Source organism: Nicrophorus vespilloides, unplaced genomic scaffold, assembly GCF_001412225.1.
Source record: "Nicrophorus vespilloides isolate i.1.1-1 unplaced genomic scaffold, Nicve_v1.0, whole genome shotgun sequence".
NCBI classification, from domain to species: Eukaryota; Metazoa; Arthropoda; class Insecta; order Coleoptera; family Silphidae; genus Nicrophorus; species Nicrophorus vespilloides.
In genome coordinates this window covers 428,348-449,472 of record NW_017096093.1, presented here as the reverse complement: position 1 = coordinate 449,472, position 21,125 = coordinate 428,348, and the positions used below count along the sequence as shown (strand labels likewise).

The 21,125-nt window shown below is 28.1% G+C and overlaps 1 protein-coding gene across 1 annotated transcript; it reads left to right on the top strand.

Moving 5' to 3' along the window:
• The first annotated feature begins 1,589 nt into the window (after positions 1–1,589).
• Positions 1,590–19,340, top strand: LOC108569525 (ITG-like peptide). The gene is made up of 5 exons (XM_017931113.1): positions 1,590–1,708; positions 5,034–5,189; positions 8,591–8,717; positions 15,156–15,397; positions 18,331–19,340. Exons 2-5 carry the CDS (start codon positions 5,046–5,048, stop codon positions 18,463–18,465), a joined length of 648 nt encoding a protein of 215 aa, XP_017786602.1. The 5' UTR covers positions 1,590–1,708; positions 5,034–5,045; the 3' UTR covers positions 18,466–19,340.
• Positions 19,341–21,125: the final 1,785 nt, after the last annotated feature.

Genomic DNA, 21,125 nt, shown 5'->3' with positions numbered 1-21,125 from the left:
AAAAAGACAAAACCATCAACTCCCGAAAATATATTAAACATATTAAGAAAAATAAATTGTCTTAAAAATGTTAGAAGACTAAAAGTTGTAAAAACCTATTCATTCTTCATAAAGAAAATAATATAATAATAAATTCTATTTATTTATAAGCAGCGATAGAATTATTTTTATTTCTAGTACCCTCTAGATCAGGATTTCCCAAACTATGTTTGACGGAACACTGGTGTGCCGCAGAAAGTTAATAGGTGTTCCGTGAAAACCTGGAATGAAATAATTCCTAAAAAAATATTAATGTTGTTTCTCATATTTACCCTACTGAATAAATAAGATATTCCGTGAACATTTTGTGATTTATGAAGTGTTCCGTTGCAGGAAACATTTTAGAAACCCTGCTCTAGTTCATTAACTTTAGACCAATATTTTAAAATGTAATTTAATTTTGTATGTTGACTGTTTATTTAATAAAACTTTTCTTTACAAAGTAACTATTTTTGCCATAGTTTATTTACGTTTGAAGTGTTCCGTTGCAGGAAACATTTCGGAAACCCTGCTCTAGTTCATTAACTTTAGACCAATATTTTAAAATGTAATTTAATTTTGTATGTTGACTGTTTATTTAATAAAACTTTTCTTTGCTTTTCATTTTCTTTACAAAGTAACTATTTTTGCTATAGTTTATTTACGTTTATTCGTTATCTATTTTTATTCGTTGTATGACAATACTAATAAAATGTAAAAAACATAAAACTGAATTCAAATCAGTAGACCCTTGTAAGAAAAAATATTGTTCATAATAATAATATGAAACATTTAGTATTTCTACAATAGTGGACTTAAAACTCGACTAATAAAACACCCCCTAATCTAAACAACTAGAAATGGCATTTAAATTGTGCACCTGTGGCTACACCCTTACCTAATTTCCATGTTGTAAATCGATGGATCTTACCGAACGACTGTTTTCACAAGCAAGCACTTTAAGCTATAAATAAAAGATTTTAATACAAAAAAATGTTGTTTTTCGTCAGGTCTGCGACGACGGGAAGGAATATTAAAAGTTTCCTGGAGAAAACATTATACTAAACCACGAAGGACCCTCAAATGAAGAGACCGTGGGTGGAGATAATAATTTATAAAGTGAACGTCTGCCGGAAAGTTTACGCGATTCATATTCATATAATTCCAGAGAATGCTGCGCGAAAAATAACTTTAAATTTATGCTTATGGCATGTAGAAAATAGTGCCATCCTCCATCGATTTTTCACCCCTTTTATAGAAAAAGGAGAAAAATGAAAATCCCCTGAGATATTTTTTGTCTGCGAATTTTGCAAGTATTGAATAACGCAAATGGCGAATGCCGTCTGCATATTGATTCCGATATCCAAAACGTAATGAACGCTAAAGTTCTATGTTCTCTAACGGTGCCTCCGGCCAGGACACGGTGCTTATCGAATCCTGCGGAGCTTTTTCGAGGTCTTGCAACATGGGGCAACATGGCCACCCACGTCCTAGGATTCGGCGGTTCGCCCGAAGCTCGTCGGAGCTTTACGAAATTTCCACATATAAAGCCCCGCTTGTATCGAGCGAACTGCAATTCCACATCAACTGGGAAACTCCGCAGGAAGCTTTCCCGCAAAAGCTCTGAAATTTCAAGTGTCTTCAGTAGAGAGGACAACTCAACTCGCTTCCTTCGACGAAAGCTGCATAAGTAAGTGACAATGTACTTATTTTAAAAAAATACAAATGTTATTAAATGTACTTATAATAATAAACATTCACCACCACAGTAATATTATTTACCTATTATTCGTATATAAAACGCACTCACAAAATACAAAAATATTACTTTACAATACAGAATATACAAATTCGATTAACATACAAAAGTGACTGAAAATATACTGAATGTATTTAAAATTATTTGATTATTATAATATCAAATGATAACTTAATAAATAAGCAATTATGCCAATATAAAATGTTACATTTTGCGTTTTTTTTTTCATAAAAATTTTAATACTTTTATTATTACATTAATTATACTTGATATATTTTTTCTGTCCTTTCTTTTTAGTTGTTTTTTAATTTTGATATAAAGCAACTACTATTCTAGTAAAATTTAGTTTCACTGTAAATTTACGCAATATACAAGAAATAGACAATTAATTACACCAATTTTCTAATATTAAAAATGTACTTTCATTTTACAAGTTAGTTCACTTGAAAATCCAAATTTATGATGTTGAAGTGAAGTAATATTAAATTTAAAAAAATCTATAACTGTAAATTCTAATTTTTGTCATTACAAAAATTATAAAAAAAAATCATGTGTTTTCCGAAGAAAACAAAACTCAGTTAGTAATATTGCCTTTTTACACAGCTTTCAAAGCAGAATAACTTTCTATATAAACTATTAAGGTTATTATTATATTTTTATGTTACAAAAGAAATTGTATCTTTAATGCATAAAATAATTTTTAATTTTATACATTTATTTTAATCGATAATAATTTGTAATGAAGAAAAAAAAATATATATTTAGTGTATATTGGATGATATTTGTAGATATTATATAATTCTTAGGAATACATTTATAAAAATGACCTTAGTACATCTAAAAATATAATACTTCCCGTTTCTCATAATTAAATATTTCATAAACTAAAATCGATACGGCTGGAAAACATTCATAGTCACGGCAGAAAATAATTTGTCTTACGAATGTTTGAAGTGTCGTCGTAACAAGCAAATGCATCAACGTTAAACTTTTCAAAAAGAAAAACGGAATAAATTATTATGGAAACTTTATTTATATATTAAATGTTCAAAAATATTTTGTGATTTTCTTTTCTGTTAAAAATTCAATTAAATTTATTCAAAGATAGGTTATATAATTAATTGTTAAAATTTCAAAATTATTGGTTCAATTATTTCTTACTTCGAATTTGTCAAAATTTAATATACCATGATCTAAATAATAGAATAAACTAAGAACAATAAAATAAGTATACGGGTTAAAAAATTAAAATATAAACCTTGGGCGGAAACAATCGATCATTTTTTATATTATTGTTATTACGATTATATGAATATATTTTAATTTATATTTGTGTATATTCTATGACTTTTTTAACAAATTTATTATTATGAACTAAAAATCGGAATGATAAATTATTATAGAATCTCCATATATTCCGAAAATCCTTAATATTATCAAAACAAATAATGAATCTATGAAAACCTTTTAACACTTCATGAAGAAAATAATGTAATAATAAATTATATTTATGTATAAGCTGTGAAAAAAAACTAAACTCATTTTCTAGCATTCCCTCTAGTTTCTTTCTTATTCTCTATCAGAAATTATTTTGTTCTATGAATGTTGAAGTTCTTACAAAACAAATAATGAACAAAGAAAAAAAACTATTAATACTTTCTTAACAAAATAATAGGAAAAGGAATTGTGGTAATAATTTCACTTGTTAAAAAAATATATATACATTTATATAATTGTGTATAAAGTTCTAATCTCATCCAATATATATTGAAATATTGCTAAGGACTTATTTCTTAGTTTTAAGATTTTTTCTCTATTATTTCTATTCACAAAGCAATTTATGGTACGAATAACAATATTTTATCTAATTGCTTAAATATTTATTAAATTTGTTAATTTATTGTATATTATCATCTTAATCCTTTTATTGGCAGAAATTAACTTAAATAATTATATAATAATCATATTATTCCATATTATATTTCAATTTTTCAATAATATTATTTTATTAAAAAAGGTAGTTGATAAATCTAAATATAAATTTGTAATAAGAAAATAAAGTTCTATTTTTTTTAAATAATCGTGTGTGATTTAATTAGGATACAAAATAGCACTCGCATGTTTTACTTGTCTAATCTAATCCAATCCACGACGTAGCTTTAATGCATAATTTATTACGTAAGTAATCGCACTTCGTATACTCTTCTCGCGTGTTTTTCTTTTATGATCTGATATTAAAGAGCACCGTCGTAAATATTTTATTATAGCCTATTCTTTTTTTGGCCGTGAAAGCGTATTACTTTCAAACTTCCAACGTAGATATTTCACAAAATTAATTGTATATAGTTAACTTGAGGAACGTTTTTATTTGAATATTAAACTAAATTATATGAAAACAGTTTAATCAAACGATATTTATTTCTTATTAAATATTTTATCGGTAATTTATTAGCAGTTATTCATTCATTCTATAAAATTAGAGTAAGTTATTATACAAATATCAACATTAATATTTTTTTACAATAAAAACATTCAAAGTGTATTAATAAACAATAGTCTTTTTCAGACAGTTAATTCTTTATTAAAATTATATAAAAAGTTGTTTAATGGTTAAATTATTGATGGTAAAATCACAAAACCAATTTTTACTTGGTATTTAAGTTTATCTAATATAAGGTGTTTTTTTTTTCAAAAATAAAACCTTTTCAATTTCTTTACGTATCCTTTGAAGCTATTTTTACCTCCAAACATGAAGTTTCGCTTATCGAAGCTATATTCGTTAATCCAGGTACGAATGTACATACATTTAGAAATTGGAATTAAACCATTTGCAATTATGTTATTAATTATGCAATTAATTATAATACAAGTTAATAGCTTTTTATTAATTGCTAAGCAAGTTGAAACAAAATAAGTACCTATCACATACTACTGTTTTTCAAAAAAATGCATAAAAACCAAATTTTACAAGTAATTTATCAAGTCGCAAGTGCACCTCACGAATACGTATTAAGCTATAAAATAAAGAAAAACACTTCATTTATATTTAATTCAAATATTGATTCAAAACTTGTTGAGAAATAATAGCCTTCATTATAGAATACAAATTGAGTACGGAGAATATCCAATAACAGAGACGAGAGAAGTTTTCCATTTAATATAATCTGCGGTAACGACAATTATACCCTGTAACCAAATACTTTCCACGCCTTTGTTCTCTGTTGTTTTGTCTCTAATTCCCAGTGATTATTTGCAGTTTTCTGCAACAATGAAAGGGCTTATAGCTTTGTTGGCTATTTGTCTGTTGGGAAGACAGACGGAGGCTTGGGGCGGACTTTTCAATAGATTTTCGCCGGAAATGCTAGCCAACATGGGCTACGGAGGACACGGAGGCGGTGGAGGCGGCGGATTCGTAAGTATCGATCCTTTTACACTTAATACATTTATTGGACACAAAGCCTCAATTATTAAACGAAAAAAAACACAGTTAGTCATAGAGAAGCCATGAATTATGGAAAAGCAATTAGGAACATCGGTCAATTAATTCCATAAATATCACACAAAAAAATATGTTTCTATTTACGAATACCACAAAATAATATTGATTCAACCTTGATGAAAATATTAATTAATCATATGGTAACAATAACAATATTAGAATAAATAAGTGTCTTATATTGATTATATAAGGTATAATTATAGGTATAATTAAAAAATATAGAATATAAATTTAGTTTCTGAAAAAATAGGAAATTTCCCCAAATTATGTTATCACATATATATTAGCCACCTACCAAAATACAATCGATAACGCTCATTACTTAACTTTAATATATTGCCCAACAGAAAAACAAAAACTCAATGAACATCATCATTCCTACAACATTAACTAGTATTACGTATATTATAGATACATTTATACTTTATGTAAATAAATCAAGGAAAGTCTGTAACGCAATTTCGCAGATAGGAATCTGACTTTAAAAATACATTTTTTTTTAAACGTACATAATGATTATCTTTGCGTGTTAGCTGGCGATTAAAACATTATTAATATTAAAAGAATCAATTCCAAGAAACACTGGTTTACGCGAAAAGGAACAAAAATAAAATGTTGAAACCTTTTTTGCGCTCGAGTTTTAAAATATGCATCTGATAAATATGCAACGCAGTACAAAGAAAATTAATAGGACTACTAAATCAGACTGGTTTGTTCCGTCTTATTAATTGCTAGACCTTTGTTTCTTTGTTTTTGTAACAACCTTTTACAAAAACGGTACAACTTAATTAAAAAACTAATACAAGAACACCAGTAATAATGCAAAATAATTAACATTTAACAATTAACAATAACAATTAACGGTTTATGAAAATATTTGCTAATATTTTTAAATTAAGTCAAAAGCTAACCCTTAAATATCTCAATGTACAAATAATGGTGTTATACTTTTTAAAAACATTTAATTCTTGAAAAATGACTTTGATACTTGTATATTCCCGGCGCATCCACAAATTAATTAATGTAAACAATTTTTTTTAAATTGAAATTCAGTTTTTGTCAATAATATTATCTTTTAAATAGAATAGAAACTCGATTAGCCAGCACCTCCTATGGCGAGTATTTCGCTTATTGAACAAAATGAATTGTAAGAAAAATAACTCACTTAACGAGCAACATTTCACATAACGATTGACGATGAGCAGACAAGTCTCGTATTGCGCGCCTTCTACATCATTTTTGAAACTTGTGTAGATATATTATGTGTATTTTTGAATATATTAACCATCTTCGACTTTCTTTATCATCTATGTTTAAAGCGGACTATACTTTGCAAATATAATTTGTGTTTGCTGTAAATGCAAATACACACTATGTACGATTTTTTATATAAACAAATATTAAAAGTATAAAGAGACCTCTGGATCCAGTCTTGCGACCAAACCGAGCTGAGAATGCGCAAGCGCCTATAGTTCTATTTACTTTTAAAAACGCTGATTTGTTTACTTTTCACAATACCGATTTGTTTACTTTTGGGAACGGCGATGACTATTTTCGACGCCATTGTTTCAGAAACGTTTGTGATCTATGGTACAGTGTTCAATTTTTGTATTTTTGCAATTATTCTAGTTTGAAAGACGATATCTCAATGTAATAAATCATTTAGCAGTTATCCCAGTTTTATTCGCTATATCGCAATTTAATAAATGCATAACCTATATTTATTATAAATTATTTTTCTGTACAACAATAAATTACATTTCTTTTTGGTTTGTCTGTATTTATTTTGGTTTTATTTTAGAAATACATCTCAATAATTTATAGACGTATTTATTTCCTTATCCACTCTAGTGCTCTAGGTCCGAGAAAATGTTAGGTTAGGTGAAGTTGCCCTAAGGTTTTATGTTTAAAAATATATAGAAACAATTTTGTTATATGAATATTTTCATATCCAGTGGTCTAGGTCAAAGGGCGTTTAGGTTTTTTTTTTTAAATAACATAAAAACAATTTGGTGATATCGGTATTTTCATATCCAGTGGTTTAGGTTAAGTTTCTGTTAGAGGTTTTTTTTTAAATAACATAAAAACAATGTGGTGATATGGGTATTTTCATATCCACTCTAGTGCCATCTGTTTGAGAAATCTTAAAATATTTTGATTCGCCCCCTTCTTTTTCACATAAAAAAAACTGTTTTTGGTCGAAAGAACGTGTTCCTGGTGTTAGTGGTAATTCTGTTGCATCTCAGTTGCAAACTCGTTAAGCGAGGTTCCACTATATTTGGAATATAATAATATTCGATAAGTATGTTAACATATTTCAACAAGGATATTTTATAAATATTAATATAACATTACATGAAATATCTGTTCATATATCAATTAAATATTAGGCAATATAATATAATTCATATTATTAATTTAACGTATTACAATTACAATTCTTCAATAATTTATTTTTATATAAGATTAATGGATTAAGTCCACTTAAAAATGTATTATAAAAGAAAGAGCTGATCATTAAATATTTATAACCAAAACCACCTAACAAAGACAAATATTGTCACTGTTTAAATATACGCTTTTCCAATATGATAGTTATTCATTCAAAATTTTATGTTTACTTTACAAATTATGATAAATGTGACTATTAGTACAATTACAAAATTATTAGTTTTGCATTATATATGACTACGTACATTTATAACAGGTATATAAACAAGAGTTATATTTGACATAGATAGTAATTTATCGTTCACATTTGTAAATCATATGATAAATTGCCTACTGTTTAGCTTTCTAAATATTTGGTAAATTGATATATTATACAATAAATCAATAATCAATGGAAAACAAGAGATTAAAATTGTAATATAAATAGTTGTTAAAAACCTTATTTATTTGTATTCTAAACTAAAATTTTGTATAAAAAATTAAGAAAATAATTCTCGCTTCATAAAAACTATTTTTAAAATTTATTAGTAAAGTCTCGACGTACATGCACTTTAAAAGCTATAATATTAACCTTGTTTATTAGTAAAAGAGTTCAACCTTTACTGCACTGAATCATAAAACTCGTCGCAAAATAGAAGCTCTCAGCAATATCAATAATTTCTATATATAAAACTCTTTATTGATTCATTTTTTGGTAAGAATAACGTTCCAAAGTTCAACCTAATTACAAATCGATTTTCGCGTTGGAGATAAAAAGTTTTATGGCCAAATTTAATTTAGTCCGATAGGAAAATCGGGATAGTATCAATTAAAAAAAGTATATCATAATTTCCTACCTTTAATGATCAATTTAATGGCTTCAGCGTACCGGGGATGAGGGAATCCTGGAGGAGTTCGAGGTCGACAGCGATGATGATCCTTGCTACAGGAAGAGTTGCACCGCTAACGAGCATTGCTGTCCCGGACAAGTTTGCGTCGACGTTGATGGAGGTAAGAATCATAATTTAGAAAACATTTCCTCTACCTAAAATTCAATTAATTAATTATTTACTTGAGGAATTTCTGCCAAAAATTATAAGATAAATCGATTTTGGTCGCAAATGTTTCCTATAATGGGAAGGACTTAAAGGATTTGAGGATTTGGTCGTATCCTTTTCGAAGCGCGAAGTGTACGGTTTTGCGTTAAAATGTCAAGTAAACGAATTTGTGCCTTTTTACAGCCAATCGAGCTTGCAATTTCAGGAAAGGATCGGAGGCGACAAAAAAAGGAACATCCTGAATGAGTATTATCTGATAAATGAGAGGGTGTTATCTCTCCATGCATGGTCGATTTGTAAAAGAGGAAATTGCATTCGCAACGGAGCGAATAATTCGGCATTTCGATGAACTTGAAATAGTTTTTATTTTTAAAGAAATGTAACGAAACGATGAGCGTTGAAGTGCCGATTTTTTTGGGATTAAATGTGGTGATGTGTGAACGGAAATTGGCGCACGGATGATTCAATTAGGAAATGTAAAAATTGCGAAAGGTAAATCGTTATAGCTGAAAATGATTAAGATATCTAATATGTATTTTCTGATTTATATTATGCAATCAAATATTTACAAATTTACCAAATAATTCCATCAAACTCATAAAAATATATTAAATATACAGTTGCAAACATACATTTTAATTGGAAAGTAACGCGTATTTGAAATAATCTAACTATTTTAACCCTTTGCGAATGAGAGGCGACTCTCGGTCGCCACAACGTTTCTGCAAAAAAGTTGTATCATCATGGTCGCTCTAGCAAACATGGTCCAACGTTAGAAAATTATATTATAAATGTAAACTATATATTATATATGTAAAATCATTTAATTGCACCATGTAAGACATCAAAATCGTCTCGTCCTGGTACCTGACCCAGCTGTTGTCCGCAAAGGGTTAAACGATTTTTTCACAAACTATCTTTCAAACTAAGAAATCACTTACATGAAATTAATCACTTTATTCGATCCAAATTTTACCGGATCAAATGTGCCATTTAAATTAAAACATAAATCCATCAACACTATCCTACAGATTTTTAAATTTATATAATCCACTAAGAATAGTTATAGAATCATATTTCTTTTTACTGTCAAATATGACGTAACTATATTTGTATTGTCTATTGCAACCATTTTTACACTCTACACGTTGAGTCATCATAATATATATGAAGTATAAAAGCGAATTTATAAACCACACAGCATAATTTTTCCAAATACTTTTTTGTACATTTTTTTTTCAATTCGACGAACGAACACTTCCGACCCGCTCAAATTCATAAGTATTACTAAGGAAACCAAACATTCAAAATTTCACCCAATCAGCATAATGGATATTTATTCATTGTTTAATTATTTAAATAATTGCCAATTGTTTATAAAAAAAAAATACTAATATAACTGCTCAAAAATGTTATTAAACTAAAACTAAATTAGAGCCGCAATTATCAAATAAGAACATATTTATAAAAAATATACTTTAGTTTGTATTCATTTTTAATACCACAAGTTTCAAATGTCACCACTTGCAATTATAATACAATTCATGCATTACTACAGTAATTGTTAAGCAGATTTATATGCTAAAAGATGATGAAAATTTGTTATGTTTGCATATTAAGATCTGTCAATTATTTTTGTAGATGTCATTTATAATGGTTATGTAAGACTAAACTGAATTGACAATAGCAATCAACTGTAATTTCATATTGCCCTTCCATTTCTACCAACTTATATAAATGTATCACTATATTAATTTAATGATTTTTTTTTTGAAAACATTTTATTGAAAGACAACAATTCACTTTAAGTTAAAAGCTCTAAAGCAGTTATGTACTAATTTTAATATTTCTTAATGTAACTAATAAAGATTTAAATTCATAATAATAATACAACCATAATGTTGCAACCATAATATTACATAATTAATTACAAACAAAAATACATGAAGCAAAACTCACATGCATCATAGCTTAAAAAAGTAGACTATTTCCATTTTCCTTTTCAAATCTGAGTATAATTTAGCTTTATTATTAAAATAACTATTATTTATTTAAGTTGGTAATCATGACATAACAGCTGATTTTATATTTATTAATTGTTAAAGGTATCATAACACTTGAAATGTGGCAGGTTCGAATCTTGAAAAATAAATTTCAAACTATTTTAGGTACTCAAGTTTTTGTTTTAAATGTACATTGACACGTTAAGGACGGCGCAAATCGGTTTGTCAGCTGCGAGAAAATTTTTCGTGGACGCCTATGTATCTTGGGAATAGTAAAATATATTAAGTCAATTAGAAACTTTTCATATACATTTTTGAATATTTTTTTTAAACAATTTATAAGAATTGCGAGAAATGAGTCTAGCAATTTATTTTGTAAAGGATTCATAAATTATGTCACAATATCACGTATTATTTAAATTGCTTCAAGAATTATTAAAATTTGTATAAGAAATGTATTAGCGTTTAAGCTTTTTAATAGACGTAAGATATTTAAGGTTATACTCAGTCAAAATCAGTGGCGTGCATAGCGACAAAACTATTATACAATATTTATGACCCACCGGTGGGTCATGCCGTCGTCAACGATACGAAATAAATACCACCTTTCTACATTTATTAACAACGTTGTCATCAGCTTCCATTACTAACAAATACATAATATTGGTTCACATAATCATTTTTAGTATACCTACAATAGTCGTAGTAAACGACAGAAGTTTCACAAATCAATATGATTTTACAAGGAGTTATAAATCACTAATTTTCTTAAATACAAATTTTTATTTTTGTAAAGCTCATGAATTTTATTTAAAATTTAAAAAAAAAACAAAAATTAAATCATCAAAAATAATAAACATTTTGGCTTTTAAATTGATAATTAAAATATTTTTTTAAAATTTTGAGAAATTAATATAATTGTAAAAAATAGTCTTTTTAGGTTTTCAGCAAGAACACTTCTAACATTAATTCTTTCACACTTTTTGCTTCCAAAATGAAAAAATAATTAAAATAATGTTTTCAAAGAAATTTCTTAGAAATTTAGAAAGTAGTAATTAGTCTATATATCTAATCAAGTACAAATATATCTTGTATAGGCAACTTGCTGTCCTTCAATTAAATATTTATTATATAATTAAGTATGCATACAAGCACAATGTGAAAATTACATGCATCAGCATAAAATCAATACGGAACTGGTTATTTCGAGAGCAGCGGTATGAATGGAAACCATTGAATGCTAATAAAGCAATCAATGTGCAATAGGTAGAATCCGCCGTGCCACGAATAATTCATACAACTGACAAAGTTCAGCAAAAGTAATGAAACCGAGGTGACAATGGGATTGGGAAGTATCGGTTCATATTTTTCAACATTTTCATTCCGAACAGCTATTGATATTATGTAATTATGACTTGCGTTATAATAAATCGAAATCAATTTGAACTTTGCACGCTCCATAAACTTTAATTACGAAGCCAATGACTGGGTATGCGGTTTTCGGCATTAACCTTACGCCATTCGCATCCGATTCCAGGAAAGGAAAATGGAATCCTTGTGGGTTTTGAATGGTACAATTAATGGGGATTACAAGTGCATGAAGTTATCCTGAATTCTCTCTATTTCAACGAACGACCATTGCGTGGACGTACATTTCAATTTCATTTGCATATTGCATACACAAAGTACAATTAGAGATAGTTTCCGTCGCCCGTATTCAACATTTCGGTTAAATTACAACTAATCTCTTCTATTCATATTATTAATTTATAACAAACATCTTATAATAGATTTCGAAATAATCCAGAGCTTTCGTAAACAATTTAACATTTTAATATATTAGTACAGAGGAACCAGCACCTTGCATAACGAGCATTTCGCTTAACGAGCAAAATAAATTGTAAGAAAAATAACTCGCAAAATGGAACGCATTATCGTATATTACATTAGTTTATATCGGAAAAATTGTTTCACTATACGAGTAAAAATCCGGAAATTGTGGAATGGATTATGCTCGTTAAGCGAGGTTCCACTGCACTGATATAAATTAATTATAGGATTAAATAAATTTATATATTCATCAATAGAAATACATGTTGATAATTACTATAAATATTTCATTAATTTTATACAAATAACATTATTAGTTCTAGTCTCTTATTGTTCGGTTTATTTTTATAAAATCCTCGATTAATCCGGTTTCAATATATTTCTGTATAAACTAATTAATTAATTTAAAAAACAATGACAAACGCTTACAAACTTTGGAATCTGTCTTTTTACATAACTACGAGTTCAAAACTTAGACCAAATAAAATAAAATTAATGAAGCGAGAGTCCAAAATAATTAAATAATTATATAAGTTTTTCAGTTCAAATCTTAGACCAAATATATCTAATAATATGTAATATAAACAGGAGGTTTAATAAGCACTATTTGCTGTCAAAAATAGGACCGTAATCGTAATTATTCATATGATCTATAACACACCTTATTTACTTAAAATTTTCTAATAGCTTCTAGAGATATTTTGTAATAATTTTTCACTGAAATGACTTTAAAAACATAAAATATATTTTTAACAAATTTATTTTGCAAATAATAATTACTATTATACATAATACAATAAATATAATTTGTGCTGTTCCCAAATATTTTCTTCAAACTTGGGACATTTTATTTCTTTATTTAACTTATATATTATGATATTTAAAATATTTAACAACATACTGAATATCAACAGAATCATCAGATAGACGAAGGTAGAAATTGAAAAATCATCGAAAAAAAACTGGTTTTAATTCCGTATATCTTGACTTATAATAAATATTAATATATATTTCATGTTGTTTTATATAGATACAGCTATAGGTTTATGGAATGCAATTATTGAATTTTCTATCATATATTCACTAGTGGATAGAAAACTTCCACTAAATTTGGAATCCCACTCTTTATCATCAAAAAATAGTGATTAATAAAATATTTTTGATGATTAGCGATGGAATAATGGTTAATTCAGTCGTCAAAAATAAAGTTTTCGTTTATCTTAACATTGTTCCATTCGTATTAAAGCCGGGATTATAAAAATCAGCTAATTTCTCGGCATTTTATTCACGGGCAGGACTCAAAACATATACCAGGAATAGGCAAATACGTTTCTTAGAGTAACCAAAAGACGAAAAAAATAATACAATTTTACTATATTTATGAATGTCATCGTTTTATTAATGAAATCTGACATTTGATGTATAAACACGCAAATGGCCATAACATTGTATTATCATTTTGTAAATTGTGTAATGTAATGTAATTGCTAACCCAACAGTAATTTTATTAAAAGCCTTCCGTGGCATTTACAATCTTGTACAAACAGTTTTCCATCATCCCTTATCAATAAGGGCGGCGCCCGAGTCGCGCAATTCATCATGCACTTAGTGTAATAACTTCCAACCATAATAAATCGGTTTTAATAATAAGTCACGTACATTAAACGAACATTAGATTCGCAAACTTCCAGTCATAAATTACCGAGCAATTAAATGTGACTCGCTATTTAAAAAAATGACACATTATTATGTATAGAAGATTTATAATTTTATTTATTTTGTATATCAAATGAAAACAATTATTTTCATTAACACAACATAACATTTGTTACATTTAAAATTAATAAAGGTAATGAATTTATTTTAAAATTTATCTGAATATATTCTTAATGCATAATTAAATTAGATAAAATATTAACAAATGATCCACATTTCCACAAATTTCTAAAACAGACAAAAATATTTAATATCTCTCGTAACAATTTACCTTTAAAAAAAAACTTTTTATCCATAGACCAATGAATATAAAATAAAAAAAATTTAGGAAATATGTGTGTATTTAAATAACAATAAAAATGTCTGGATTTATATACAGAAATTGTACTGTTGTTATATACAAATGATATATTGTAAAAAAATTTAACAGTTTTTATAAATTCATTTCAAATATATTTCAGGCAAAATTTATGTCAAATAAAATAATTCTTAAACAATTATTTTTAATTTTTACGTAATTTTTTATATTTATACAATATATAAATATAGACTGCACAGGAGAGAACAGGCACATGCTGAAGATGAAGATTGATATATTTTTTAATAGGATGGGATGATGATTCCAAGAAATACAATCTTCGTTACGGGATATATGCACTTTCACTTGTATTCGAATTGATCACTATATAAAATAATAATAAAATAATGATCATTTTCAATATGAATTTTACTGAATATTAATAACTATTCACTGATTTTCTAGTTTTAATAATTTTAGAAACCAATTTTGTATGTATTAAACTGAAAATTTAAATCTAATTATATGTCTTTTTTCGTTTTAGTCGTTGGAACTTGCTTGTTTGCTTACGGAAGACGCGTAGGCGAACTCTGCCGCAGAGACAGTGACTGCGAGTCCGGATTAGTTTGCACCGAATCCGAGCAGACTTCCTCTTCCAGGATCTGCAGACCTCCTGTCCAGCAGGACAAGCAGTACTCCGAGCCTTGCAACATGTCCAGCGAATGCGACATATCCAGAGGACTTTGCTGCCAGCTCCAACGTCGTCACCGACAGGCCCCACGCAAGGTGAGCAAGCTTCACCTCTTAATTGGATCGAAACACGCTAGAGACGTGCTACAAATAGAATACAAAAGCAACAAAAAAGAACAAACTTATCGATTTCATAGATTCATGCAAACATTAATTGGAAGCAGAAAGATGGGCACGCTCCACAAACATTACGTCAATCACTTGAACAAATAACAAATGAAATATGACGTCAAATTGAAGTGTTTGTATCGTAGTCAACACCTGTTAGCACATCAATCAAACGGACGCAAATATTTGATATTAATTTACTAATTATTGTGCAGGCGATAAAGCGATTTTAATGTACATAACTGTGAATATAATTAACAATTTTAAAGCCTTTCTCTCAGTTCGGAATAACATTACAATTCACCGGCGACGCAAAGCCTGTCCCTATTTTTATTATTATTTACGTCCAAGGAATATTACAGAATACGGTAGGAAAGGTTAATTAAAGCAATTAGTTTTTTTATCTAAATAATTTCCTTTGGCTACATATGAAAATACACGCTTCCAAATAAATATTGGCTGGAAGCAAAATGGGTCACGACCCAAATACCGGATGAGTTGTTGTCTTCTTTTACGAGGCAGGTGCAGATGGGGATCTTCACATGAAATTGAGGGAAGATTTTGGGGCAATTACCGACGCAAAATCACTCTATTCGTGTGGCCCCATTTGGTAAAGGTCTAAATTGCCAACCAACAAAAAAAACGATGGCTACCAAACTGCATTTTCCTTTATTTCCTTCGTGTTTTTTTTTTCATTGTTGCTGTCTTTTATGTGAGTCGTCTTCTCGTTTTTTTGTAAATGAGTGAGATAGTGACGTAAAAACGTAGGGTGGAAAGTTATAGCGGTTTGAAATGGGGGAGAAAAGTTTGTGATAAAACGACCAGCTGGAAATGTATTCAATATAAAATGAGAGCAGCAAATAAAGAAAACCCTTTACTGCCTCGAGTTTTCATCCAGACGTATACTTTTATATCAACATTCAAAGCAGAAGATTAATAGTCTAGTTATTATGCAACAAATTTATTCACGTTTGTTGGAAATTTACTTGAGTAAATCGGATATTTAAGTTTTATATTAATCAATTTACAAAAACTATGTATTGATAAATTTTAAGCAATAATAAAATAAATTCTTAAAAAATAATACACATAATTATTTTTTATATATAAATCATCTTCTTTTTAATTGTACAGTCAAGTATTTTTGTTCTGTTTATATTTCAAGCGGTTTTAAAGACCTTCATTATGCGAGATATTAATGAAGAATGAAATACGGTAGAACCTGTTTTTGTGCGTTACTTTTTTATGTAATATTTCAATTGTAATATTTTCTATTAATGTACATATGTGAACCAATTCATAACAAGAAGATGCGCATTTTGGATTATCACGAGTTGCAGTGAATTATGTATGTGCATTTTGAAAATTTGTTCATATGTACAATGAGATATTAAATGTTTCCATTTGTAATTTAATTATTTATTTTGTTTGGATGCACTTTCTCATGTACTTTGTAAATTTTTTTACGTATTTTCTAAATGCAATTTTTTTATGCGGTGGAGAGGAACCGCAGAAGAGAAGTTTATCTGATGTATTGTACAATTATATTTGTTATATATAAGAGTTTATGAAAATTTCAAATATTTTTTTTGTGCGGTCTATCTACTTAATTTGTTTTTTTTTAAATGAAACACTAATCCCATTAATATCAGCAATTTTGTTGCCAACCCAATATTTCCTAAAATTATATAGTTATTAGTAATATTTTATTTATCGCATTTCAGAAAATAATATAAAATAAAAGAAAATTTTAATATTATCAATAATTATAAAACAATAAGACATAATAAAATGTAATTGAAAAAAAATAAGTAAATTATTTTAATAATATTCAAAATTTATCATTAAGAATTTAATTTATTATTAATTTAAATCCATCTTGTTATTATAAGGTAATTAGGTTATAAATTAATCGAGGTAATTGCCAATCATTTAATTAATTATTAAAAACTTAATTACGTATAATTCCAAAGATTAAAGGTCACTTTATTTTATTTTATTATAACTTAAAGAAAAGCGATAATAATGTTGATGTTCCATTTTATAAGCATAATAGACTCAATTAATTAATCAATGTAGTGATCAATTAAAATTTACAAAATAACTGTTTTTTTATATTCTCAAAACAATGCCTATTTTTACCAAACCCATTCAATTTTACCAAACTTATGCTAGCTACATAATGATACTCAAGCAATGCAAATTTTATAATTTGGACAATCGCAAGCGTAATATCTAAAATAGAACGTTGAATTATCTTAAATTGTACTAAGCTTCAATGTTTTCTTTACGTAAAACAATTATCTCTTTGAGGGGCCAGAAAATCCTAAATTTCTATACCCAACAAACTTTTAGACAACTTCCTCAACTGAATCAAGATCGGATGGTATGGATTAGAAAAATCCATCCATACCAACCAAATTAAATGATAATTCCTCTTTTCTCTACATGTTTTAGAAAATGATAATAATGCCGTACTAGGCTTATTCAAAAGATGGTACATTGCACCTCACAAAGAGTTAAATCCAACCTAATGTAAATCAAAATATAATTTATTTATCTTAACTAATTATTAGATAACCTAAACCAGAGGTTATCAAACTTGATACCGTTCATTTTACTATTACGTAATTATAATAGGAAAAGCAAAACATTTAAAAATAATTTAGCATAATTTAGAAAAATCGCCGTAGCTTGAATAATTGTAACATATTTGTGTTGTACGGCTAAGTACGTTATAAAAATTTGATAAGTCCGCCAAGTAGAGAATAGTCGATATCGACAACTGATCTTATAAAGCCTAGTAAAATTAAAGATTTAATACTAATGAAATGATACTAACATTTTATTTTATTTTCCAGGTTTGCTCTTACTTCAAGGATCCTTTGGTCTGCATAGGCCCAGTCGCTGCTGACCAGATCAAGAATGCCATCCAGCATACAGCTGGAGAGAAGAGACTCACCGGTCTCGCGGCTTTCAAAAGACCCATGCATTAAATTTATTCCTCTGTGTGTATCCTAATATCCAACAAAAAAATTCCCCTAAAACCTATAAATGTATAAAAAAAAGGAAATACCTTTGCATCTACCTAAATATAGAGAAGAGAATGTTAACGCCCCCTATTATTATCTTAAGACAGAAGGCATAAATTCTCTACGATTCACTTAAGCTTCAGTTTACGAGATTGAAATTTTCGACATAAATTCATTTCGAAACTTTTGGTTTCTGCAAATAAGAAGAGGTGATTTATTTATTTATTTTTATTAATTAATTGTGTAATGTATCAAAAACATATCAAGCAAATATTTAACGAGGCTGACTATTTTGATTAACTTTTATCTTTTTTTTTGGAATTGATGCCTTCGTAATATATTTTAAGGAGAGATGAGTACGTAGATGTTAGAAGTCTTTTAAATTATAAATGTGTATTTTGGAAAGGCGCGAAGGTATACTTCCAGCCGCAACGAATTTGCACCTGACTTCGAATCTTCCCTTATCCGGGATTTGAACAAATTGCTGCGATTGGAAGAACGTTCTTCTCGCTTCTAATCTCCCATTAATCTAATTAAAAAAACTATGGTATATTCATATACACATATATATATTATAAAAAAAAACTGAGGTATTAGCTGTACACGAAATATAAGAAAAGTCATTGGGCCTAGTCCTAACTAGTAGATCGATGTAATTGTAACTAAATGTGAACAAAACGTGAAATACATATCTTTAGGTTTAGGTTGCGCAACGCAAAAAGAATACTTATATTACAAGAAGAGTCTATATATATACATATTTATTGTGCTTCTTAGAAAGACGCACAAGAAAAAGAGGAAAAAAATACTTATCTTTCTAACTGTGATTGTTATGTTGATGATTTGAGGTGGGCCTATTTCCGGATACCTTTACTGAATCCTGCGCGCGCCTCGACTGGATTCCTATAAAATCCTGAGATTTAAAAGAAAACTAAAAACAGTTAGAATGCAGGAAAAGTACATTTAGAAAACAACTTTGAATGATTAATATATATTGACTATATTATATGACTAATTTAGTGACGAGAAGGCGCGCAACTGTCGGGTATCCGGAAAGCTGTTGTGTAATATCGAAAAAGGTTTTCGGTGCTTCGCGCGCAAACTTTCGTCTCATTTTTTATCGGATGAGATTGAGATTACATATCATGATATACATATCAAAGAAAATATCAGAGGAAACAAACCTATGAATATATATACTATTATAAAACTATTCTAGGGAGAAAAAAAAGCATACATATATTAAATATTATATTATATTGATGTTAACATACATATTTATCTGTGAATTATTATAAATGTCTCGAGCAAAATAAAAAGAACAAAAAAAAGTTTATTTTTGTTACTTTATTTCAATACCATTTTTTTCATTCCTTTCCATCATTAACCCTTTGCTGCCCAACTTATTTTTTTGTCAAAACTGTCCATTTGGTTGATAAATTAGGTTATAAATAATTATTGCTATAGATTTTTTCTATTATAAAAAGAAAAACTATTTAAGAAATCTTTCAGATATAATTAATATTTAGTTCGTAAATCTATGAAATCAAAGTGACAAACTTAACTGGGCGCAATTTCTACTGGTTTTCTTCAAGATACTGTGACCGGGCCCCTGTTTTTATAATTTGTTTACGCCGGATCTGCCAACATCGGATGAAGTAACTGTGGCTATCTTTGCCAAGTATTCCGCAGTCGTGGTATGACACCTTAATGCGGCAACAGCTTTAAAAATGCTTCAAACCAATTTGTACAGAATACATGGCTGGCTCAAGAAATGGAGTATTTGATCAATCGAAGCAAAATTACAGCCAACAAACATGCCCACTTTTAAGATTCAACAACTGTGTTTTGTCACAAGAAAATGAAGCCAGGCACTAAATCTCGATCGACTCAAGACCTAGAAAAAACATATCTGAAAAAAGAGGAAGTAAATAGGATTAAAAATTAACAAACTATATTGACTACTGAGTCTGCTATCATTAAACCCATACGGTATCCAAAATTTGGGGATATGATAGCAATTCGAACATCAACATCATCCAGCGATTCTAGACTAATACACTTAGAAAAACCATCATTGGCTAGAGATCCATCCAAACGTATTTGTCATAGAAGTAACTACTAAAGGATATCACCGTTGTAGATCTACGAAGGATCTACCCATTCTAAACCAACAAAAAACTATTTGTACGTGTGTGTGTGTTTACGTGTGAAACAATCCTTTAACACAACTTTTAAAATTACCACTACAACTTATATTCTCTTGAAAACAGATTGCTGTAACAATATAAACAAATAAATAAATATTGCAATAATTATATGATGGATTCCAGGACTTGTCTGTCCTTCGAAAGTGAACAGATTAAAAAAATGATGAGAACCATAAATTCCATTTCTAAAATCGGCAAAAATTCTATCTTATCTGGTGTTGATTAGTATGATTTCAATATAACACACTAACAACAATCAAAAAGTAATATAAATTTACTTATAATTGCTTTTTCAATTTTACTTTTAAATTTAATATCACCATAATCCATAGATTGAAAATTACATAATTATTTTTGTTTATTATCTTCTATAGTACGGTTTTGATTGATATAGTTTTACTAGTCAATAATTAT